Below are 9,179 nucleotides of genomic sequence, written 5' to 3' on the forward strand. Positions count from 1 at the left end.
ACACAGGTCTGACTCAATTAGTCCATTGCTCACTAGGCAAGTAACAAACAATTATTAAGTCTTTACTGTGTACCAGGCAAGAGTGCTAAGCACTGGGAATATAAATATAGCCAGATGGCAAACTGGGCAGGGCACAGGGCTTGGAGTCAGAAAACATCTGAGTTCAAATCTAGCTTCAGATACTTACTAACTGTGTAGCTGTGTAACTCTGGGCAAGTCACTTAACCTCTGTCTGCCTCAGTTTCCTGAACTGTGAAATGGGGATAATCATAGTACCTATCTCACAGAGTTGTTGTGAGGACAAATGAGATGTTTATGGGGGCAGCTAGGTGGCTCAGTGGATAAAGCACTGGCCCTGGATTCAGAAGGACCTGAGTTCAAATTCGGCCTCAGACACTTGACACTAGCTGTGTGACCCTGGGCAAGTCACTTAATCCTCATTGCCCTGCAAAAACAAAACAAAACAAACAAAGGAGATCTTTATAAAGTGTTTAGCACAATGCCTGACATAGTAGGAGCCCTTTATTATATTTATTTATAAATATATATATAAAAATCCTTATTCCCTTCCTGCTCTTCCTCCTGACCCCCCAAATACAAACAAAGAGAAAGACAGGACCTGCTCTGAAGGAACTTACGTTCTATGAAAGAAGGCAACACATAAAAGGGGAAAATAGGATAGGGTTGACGGAGGTCAGGAGGGAAGGCATCCGTGCCATAGCATGGTGGCAAAATCCAGTCAGGAGCATAGCCAAGAGAAGAAGAATCAAGTCTGACCTGCCTGGAGTTGTCCCTGAATTGGAGGAAGGCCCTGAAAGGAACTCACCAGTGGGAGGAAGGGGTTGGCACGGCAGAGGTTCCAGGATCTTCAAAGGCAATGAGGCCCTGGGTGTTGAGGCAGGGTTCTAGGGTGAGGAGGTGGCTGAGTCACAGGGGCAAAGTCCTTGGTGTCAGCAGGCGAGCCAGGAGGGGAGTAAACCCCAGTGCCAACACCATCCCCTACCTCCATGTTCAAACACAAACATTGTATTTCAGTCCTTTATGACCTGGCTCCAACCCAACTTTCTAGCTTTATTCTCCAGTGATCACCTTAATACACTCAGGGGTCCAGCCAGTTTTCCTTCCCCACCCAGGGCAGTGAAGGTTAAGTGACTTGCCCAGGGTCACACAGCTAGTAAGTGTCAAGTGTCTGAGGCTGGATTTGAACTCAGGTTCTCCTGAATCCAAGGCTAATGCTTTATCCACTGCGCCACCTAGCTGCCCCCCAGCCAGTCTTTCTGCTGTTCTTTTCTTTTTTTTTTTTGGTGAGGCAATTGGGGTTAAGTGACTTGCCTAGGGTCACATAGCTAGTAAGTGTCAAGTGTCTGAGGCCAGATTTGAACTCAGGACCTCCTGAATCCAGGGCTGGTGCTCTATCCACTGTGCCACCTAGCTGCCCCTCTACTGTTCTTTACACATGACTCTCCATCTCCCATCTCTGGGATACCTTCCCTCCTCAGCTCTTAGAATCCCCAATTTCCTTCAAAGCTCTGCTTCAAGGGCCTTTTTTTTTTTTTTTTTAAAGTGAGGCAATTGGGGCCAAGTGACTTGGCCAGGGTCACACAGCTAGTAAGTGTTAAGTGTCTGAGGCCAGACCTGAACCCAGGCACTCCGGACTCCAGGGCCGGTGCTCTATCCACTGCGCCACCTAGCTGCCCCTCAAGGGCCATTTTTTACATGAGGCCTTTCCTTGTCCCTTCATTTTAGTATACTCCCCACCCCCACACACTTTTTTTGGGGGGGGGGTGAGGCAATTGGGGTAAAGTGACTTGTCTAGGGTCACACAGCTAGTAATTGTTAAGTGTCTGAGGTCGGATTTGAACTCAGGTCCTCCTGAATCCAGGGCCGGTGCTCTATCCACTGCGCCACCCAGCTGCACCCCACCCCCCCCTTTTTTTTAAAATTTGCTTTTATATGCACACAGGCTCACAGATTTATAACTGAAAAGTACTTCAGAATACCTTCAAATTCCTTGTTTTTACAGAAGAGGAGACTGAATCTCAGGCTATGTGATTTGCTCAAGGTGGTGCCTTGGTAGAACTAGGATCTGAACTCTGACCTCATGATTCCAAATTCAGCCGGAAAGTTCAGAACTCCCTCCATCAAATCAGGCTTGTTTTTGATGATTGTTTTAATGTCTTTACAGGAATAAATCGACCCAAAACAGGTCCAAATGAAGACTATAACAATGATGAAAATGAAGCTGAGTCTGAGAGAGACAAGCAGGCAGCCCTCGCGGGCAGTGATAACAATCAGAATGGTAAGTGTTGTTAGGGGTCTGGTCCTTTCTCATTTTATCCCCCCTCCTCCTAGGAATGTATGACCATTGTAATCCTAATCTTTATCTTGTCAAGCTTAAATTTTTGGGGGGCAGGGAGTGCCTTCTTTTCTTCAGAAGGCTTTGCAAAGGCCAATTACATTTTTAAAAAATAGATCTATATTGATATCATTCATTTTTACATTGCCTGAACTTCTTCCATTATTCCTCTTGCTCCCAGAGAGTCATGCTTTATAATAGTTTTTTTTTTTTAAGTGAAGCAATTGGGGTTAAGTGACTTGCCCAGGGTCACACAGCTAGTTAAGTGTTAAGTGTCTGAGGCCGGATTTGAACTCAGGTACTCCTGATTCCAGGGCCGGTGCTCTATCCACTGTGCCATCTAGCTGCCCCTATAATAGTTTTTTTAAAGAAAAGAAAAAGGAAGATGGAAAAAAATTCTTGTAAAATCAATCAAAACATTGCAAAAGACATGATATTAAATGTAGTTTTCCATATCTGTGGACCCTGATCTCTGCAAAGGAGTAGGCGGTAAGTATCTTCTCAGATCTCCTCTTTGGAGATTAACTAGCCTAAAAACTTATAATTTTGTAATGTTCAGTTTCAGTTATCTTGTAGTTCTTTCCATTTATGTGTTGGACTGATTACATTTTTTAAAAACAATTTTGGGAAAGGGAGGTAGCATTCAGAACCAAGTTTCACATCAGGGACTTTTATGGAGATTTCATACAGTGCTGAGGTCTCTTTAGAACAGTTCAGCTGCAATTGATGGAGTCACTGAGTGTATTTATCTTCTTTTTTTTTTTTTTTTGGTGAGGCAATTGGGGTTAAGTGACTTGCCCAGGGTCACACAGCTAGTAAGTGTCAAGTGTCTGAGGCCAGAATTGAATTCAGGTCCTCCTGACTCCAGGGCCAGTGCTCTATCCACTGTGCCACCTAGCTGCCCCGAGTGTATTTATCTTGCTAAGTCTACCATAAATGCTCCTCAGATCAGGGAGTGTCCCATAGAGCTTTGTCCTAGGGGACCCTCTTCTCTTCTTTCTCTATACTACTTCACTTGGTGATCATCTCATTGGCTCCCATGGATTTAATTATTATATCCTTGCTGATAATTCTCAGATCTACCCAACTTGCCCATACCTCTCTCCTGACCTGTAGCCTCATGTTTTCAGTTGCCTTTCAAACTAATCACACTGGATGTCCTGTAGACATTCTCATACTCAATAAACTCCAGTGGTTCCCTGACAGCTCCAGGAACAAATAGAAACTCCTCTGTCATTCAAAGCCCTTCATAACCCAGTACCTCCTCCCCCCAGAACTCCAACCTTTCTAGTGTTCTTACACCTTACTCCCTGCCATAAACTCTTCCATTCAGTGACATTGGTCTCCTGCATGTTCCTCAAACAAGACCCTCCATCTCTAGGCATTTTCTCTGACCGTCCTCCTTAACTTTGCCTACTGACCTCCTTGGCTTCTTCCAAGTTCCAACTCAAATTCTACCTTCTACAGGAAGCTTTTCCCAACTTCCTTTATTTCTAGGGCCTTTTCTCTGTTAATTATTTCCTATTTATCCTGTATATAGCTCATTTATACATAATTGTTTTGTTGTTTCTATTAGATTGTAAGCTCCTTGAGGGCAGGGAACACCTTTTGCCACAGTGCTTAGCAGCACAGTTCCTGACACTTGATAAATGTTTACTGACTGACTGGCTTCCCAGAACCTGTGCCCTGTAGAATCAGGGACACAGCAAGACTATTGGAATTCTCTGAGATAATCCAGAGTCTGGCAGCATTTCTTTTGCTGATGTCATAGTAATTTCCATTTGTGACAGGTTTTTTTTTCCTATTGAGAAAAGTCCAGCATTTTAAAAAAATCCACAGACGTGGAAAAAAAAATTTTTTTTTTTGGGGGGTGAGGCAATTGGGGTTAAGAGACTTGCCCCAGGTCACACAGCTAGTAAGTGTTAAGTGTCAGAGGCCAGATTTGAACTCAGGTACTTCTGACTCCAGGGCTGGTGCTCTATCCACTGCACCACCTAGCTGCCCCGAAAAAAATTTTTTTCTAATAAAATATTAGCCATAACCTGTATGGTGCCACAACAGAAAGAAGATCTGATTTGTAGTTAGAAGTTTGAGCCTAGGCCCTAGTCCTAGTTCTTCCTACTTCAGACTATCACCTCTATTAGCCCATTTCTTCCTTTGTGAAATTAGGAAGCAAGGTGGCTGTGAGGCTCAGAAGAGAGAACTGATGGGATAGTGCCTTAAACAAACAAAAAGCCAGATATCTGGTTTCATTGGTCCAGGAACTCTACATGAGGAAACTATCTTCTAATGCTGATCACCACCTGTTCTGCAGCTAGTAGCCACAGAGATTTTCCTGGGCTACTGTGAAGTTTAGTGGGATGGGGGTTAAAGCCAGGTTTTCTTGACACTGTGGCTGGTGCTGCCTTGTAAAGGATAAAAGGGAGACACAGACACAGAGGCAGATATTGCACTTTGTACAGTCAAGATTCTCAAAATAATCATGGTGGTGACAGCCTATTCAAGTTTACACACATTTACACAGAGCTGGAATGAGCTGGAGCTCAGATCTCTTGACTTTCAGTCAGGTGTCTTTTCTCCCCGATAACAATTTCTTTTAGCCTGTAGAAAAGGTATAGAACTGAGTACTATACATGCATGACCAAAGGATCTTGACATTGGGCTGAATTGAACAAAATGAAATTTGATAGGGATAAAACAAATTTGATAGGGACCAAAGTCCATAAAACCAGTTTCACAAACAAAGTGGGAGAGGTAGGGCTGGATAGTTCATTTGAAAAAGATCTAGAGATTTCAGTGGGTTGCAAACTGAATATAACTAGAGGGTGAAGTGGCAATCTTGGGAATGCTAGTTAAGTCTAAAGCTGCATTAAAAGGGCATAGCACTGAGGAATGAGGTGATGGTCTCACTGTACTTGGCCCTTAGTCAGACCATATCCGGAATATGGAGTTTGAGTCTGGGCATTATATTTTAGGAGGGCATTATTGGTAAGTGGCAGAGAATGCAGAAAAGGGCACCCAGGATTATGAAAGACTTAAAGTTTATGCTTTATATGAATCAACAGAAAGAGCAAGGCATGTTCAGCTGAGAGATAAAAAAAAAACCTTTAAGTGAAAATATGGTAGCTGTCTTCAAGTATTCAAAGGGCTGCTGTGTGAAAGGGAAGTGAGTACATTCTTCTTGGTGCCCAACAGGGCAAAACCAGGAGCATTGGGTGGAAGATACAAAGAGAAAGACATAGGCTTGATGTAAAGAAAAGCTTCCAGATGATGATTCGAGCTATCCCAAAGACTGGCTGCTTCAGGAAAAAGTGTGTTCCTCCTCATTAGGAATCTTTAAGTAAGAGGCTAATGGACCACATGTTGTGGATCTTGTAGATGGGAGTTTAAAGCACAAAGGGCTAGAGGCAGAGGTCCTTGATTCAAATTCTCTTTCTGATGTTTTCTTTCTTTCTTTTTCTTCTTTTTTGGTGGGATAATGAGGGTTAAGTGACTTGCCCAGGGTCACACAGCTAGTAAGTGTCAAGTGTCTGAGGCAGGATTTGAACTCAGGTCCTCCTGAATCCAGGGCCAATGTTTTATCCACTGAGCCACCTAGCTGCCCCAAAACTTTCTTTTATATATATATATATATATATATATATATATTTCAGGGCAATAAGGGTTAAGTGATTTGCTCAGGGTCACACAGCTAGTGTCAAGTGTCTGGGGCTGGATTTGAACTCGGGTCCTCCTGAATCCGAGGCCAGTGCTTTATCCACTGCACCACCTAGCTGTTCCTCTTCTGATGCTTTCTATTTGCTTGCCCTTCAGGAACTCAATTCCTTGAGCCTCACCTTCCTCCGACTGTAAAATGACACGGTCTTTAATATGTCCTTTCCAGCTTTAAATCTGCAACTAGATGGCCTGACGTTGGACCTTTTCAACTCTGATATTTTGTGTCTTGGTGTTTTGATGATGGTTATTTCATAGATTATAAAATAACTATAACAGAGCATGTTCTCTTTTTACCAAACTAGACTTGTAAAGCTTCTCCTCAATGCATTACGCTTTGAGTCAAAGCATATAACCGAAGTGCTTCTACTCAAATGGAGCTTAGGAATTTGAAATCTGGGCAGTTCCCACCTTTCCTTGGCACGGAGTAGATATTATGAGAGCCTCGTATTCACTGCCTCATTAACACACATATAGCTCCATTCTCTAAAGTGCTTTGCCAGAACACAAGAAAGCATCACACCAGGAATTGGGATCCTGTGCTATGTCTATCACAGTAATTCTGCAGAAGATGTTTGGAATGTCCCTCTAAACGTGAGCGAGCAGTGACTTTTATAAAGCTTCTTTCAGAAGGCTTCTGAAACATCCTTCTGAGAGCTGCCGCTTGTGTGCTGGCGCTCTTTATTTAGTCTGAGATTAAGTATAATAAATTGGAGGAGGCAGAAGCAAAAACAAAAGCCCTTCCAGAGGTGCTTCTTGGTGGGAGACATACTTTGATCATCAAGTAGAGTTGTATTTGTTCACCTACTGTGATCTTTCCAGGCAGTTCTAAAACCTACAGAAGGATTTGGAAGAACCAAACAATGCAATAGAGATCATGTTGGACTTGGTGTCAGAACTTTGATGTAGATCCTGTCAGAGGCTCTGAAACAATCTAGGTGGCTGTGAGCAAGCCACTTCTCTAAACTCATTTCCCCATCTACAAAATAGGAATGTTTTCAGTACCTGCTCCTGGGGAAATTTTGAGGAAAGTGTTTTTAAATCTTCAAGGACTATAGAAATGAGAGTTATTACAGGAAAGATGAGAAAAAATCATTTTAGAGTATAGCTTTTAGAGGCTTGGACAAATCCCTTTTAGTGGTGAATATAATTATGAAATGTCTGATTAATTTTTGATAGGGCTGGTCTTAGTCAAATTCATGATGTATTATAAGTGTAGGTGTATATTGTATGCACCTTTAAGTCTTTCACACTCTTGGATTCCCTCTTGTGCATTCTCTGCAGCTTATCAGCCACCCTAAAATGTAATGCCCAGACCCAAACACCACAGTGAGATGATCACCACATTTGATAATACAATGAAGACTCTTGTGGAATTAACATAGAATATGCTTGTTTTTAATACTTATGGAGGTTAATAGTTATTGCATGATAGCTGTTGTGACTTGTTGGTTATATCTGTGGGATTCATTTAATTATATATAGAGATAGATATACATATATATGTGTGTGTATATACATATATATGTATATATACAGAAATATACACACACACACAAATATTCCTGATTAAGGATATATATATATATATATATATGTGTATGTATGTATGTATGTATGTATGTATATACACACACATACATATACATACACACACATAAGGGCTAAAATTCTAGCTAAACTGTCTAAAATATCTAATGAGTGGTCGCCAATAAATTATAAGCTTTAGCAAGAGTTAGACTTTTAAGCATTTATTAAGGAGAATAAGAATTTGGTAAAGAGAGAAGAAAAGGCCTTGATTCCTATCTATTAAAGGGAAAGTGCATTTCTAGCTCCCTTCTCCACCAGGGTCCTCAGGAAAGAGCCCGACAGAGCGCTAGTCCCTTCCTTCCCCCTCTCCCCTCCCTTCCCACTAGCCAATGTCATTTCCTGACGCCAAAGAAAAGACTCCTGGTCTTGCCCTCAAAGACCTTCGCTTCATGGGCGGAACTCTTCTACAGTAAGTCTCCAGCAGGTGGCGTCATTCTAATTGTTATACACACACACACACACACACACACACACACACACACGTACACATATATCCTTAATCAGGAAACCTCACTTCCATTACATTGTTGCTCCTATGGGAAAATGTAATAATCTATTTTATAATACAGTTTGTGGGAATTTATCTATCATGGTGGAAAATGGTTGTTGTGTATGCCAGTTTCTAAAAATGTTAATACAGGAAATTCCTTTTCCTCTTAGAACTAGATACTGAAGACCAGAACAAAGACAACACCAATGATAACTTAGTTGAAGAACGTGAAAAGTGAATCCAGGGTTACAGAGAGCACTCGCAACAGAAGATCCCTGTGACAACGAAATATTCTTAAGTATGAAACAATCTAATGTGTGCACTGGGAGATCAGTGTTGGGAAATTTTAATATGTACACAAGATTCCAATAATAGGGGGGAAAATAAGAATGTCAAATGTTAAGACAAGATTTGGGTTTGTTTGTTTTTTTCCCCTGGGATCAGCTTCAAGGTTTCTAAACAGGTAGAGATTTTTAGAAAGGAAAAACTGACCACCTTTAAAAAAAAAATTGGAAAAATGGAGAACCCATGAAAATACTGTCCTTGAAATAGCCCAGGAGTCATATTTCAAGTGCGATTCTTAATGTGGCACCATGGCTCCAAGTATTCTTAGATGTTATTAAAAACTGTCTGACATGAGTCCAGCTTCTGGCCATTAAGAGTAAAAGTCCACTGTGCTCTGTGGGATCCCCAGAGCTCAGTTTTTCCTCTTTCTGCTGTGGAGTGCATTTCTCCTTTTGCTGCTCAAGTGTGTCACTCTTACATCTGTTTTCAAGGTGAGCAACATAGACAGTGAGAACTGGAAAGCTGGCTCTCTTCTTTTGAGACAGATGCACTTCCTGGTAATTCTGACAATCAGAATAGCCCTTAAATACTGACTGTTAATACACAAACCATTACTAGCAACACTTAAGCAAGACTAAATGGAAAGTTCTTGTTATGATTGTGTATCGTGTGCATTTTATTCTTTTAAAAGTTCATTATATGACACTGTTTTTAAATGATTATAACTTACTGAGTATGTGTATT

The 9,179-nt window shown here is 41.5% G+C and overlaps 1 protein-coding gene across 1 annotated transcript in view; it reads left to right on the forward strand.

The window, feature by feature from the left end:
• GOLM1 (golgi membrane protein 1) overlaps positions 1 to 8,388 on the forward strand; it is a 113,412-nt gene extending 105,024 nt beyond the window's left edge. The window contains exons 9-10 of the mRNA XM_043968798.1: positions 2,186 to 2,299; positions 8,321 to 8,388. Coding sequence (XP_043824733.1) covers positions 2,186 to 2,299; positions 8,321 to 8,388 — 182 coding nt within the window. The remainder of the gene's footprint in view (positions 1 to 2,185; positions 2,300 to 8,320) is intronic.
• Positions 8,389 to 9,179: the final 791 nt, after the last annotated feature.

Source organism: Dromiciops gliroides, chromosome 1, assembly GCF_019393635.1.
Source record: "Dromiciops gliroides isolate mDroGli1 chromosome 1, mDroGli1.pri, whole genome shotgun sequence".
Classification (NCBI taxonomy): domain Eukaryota; kingdom Metazoa; phylum Chordata; class Mammalia; order Microbiotheria; family Microbiotheriidae; genus Dromiciops; species Dromiciops gliroides.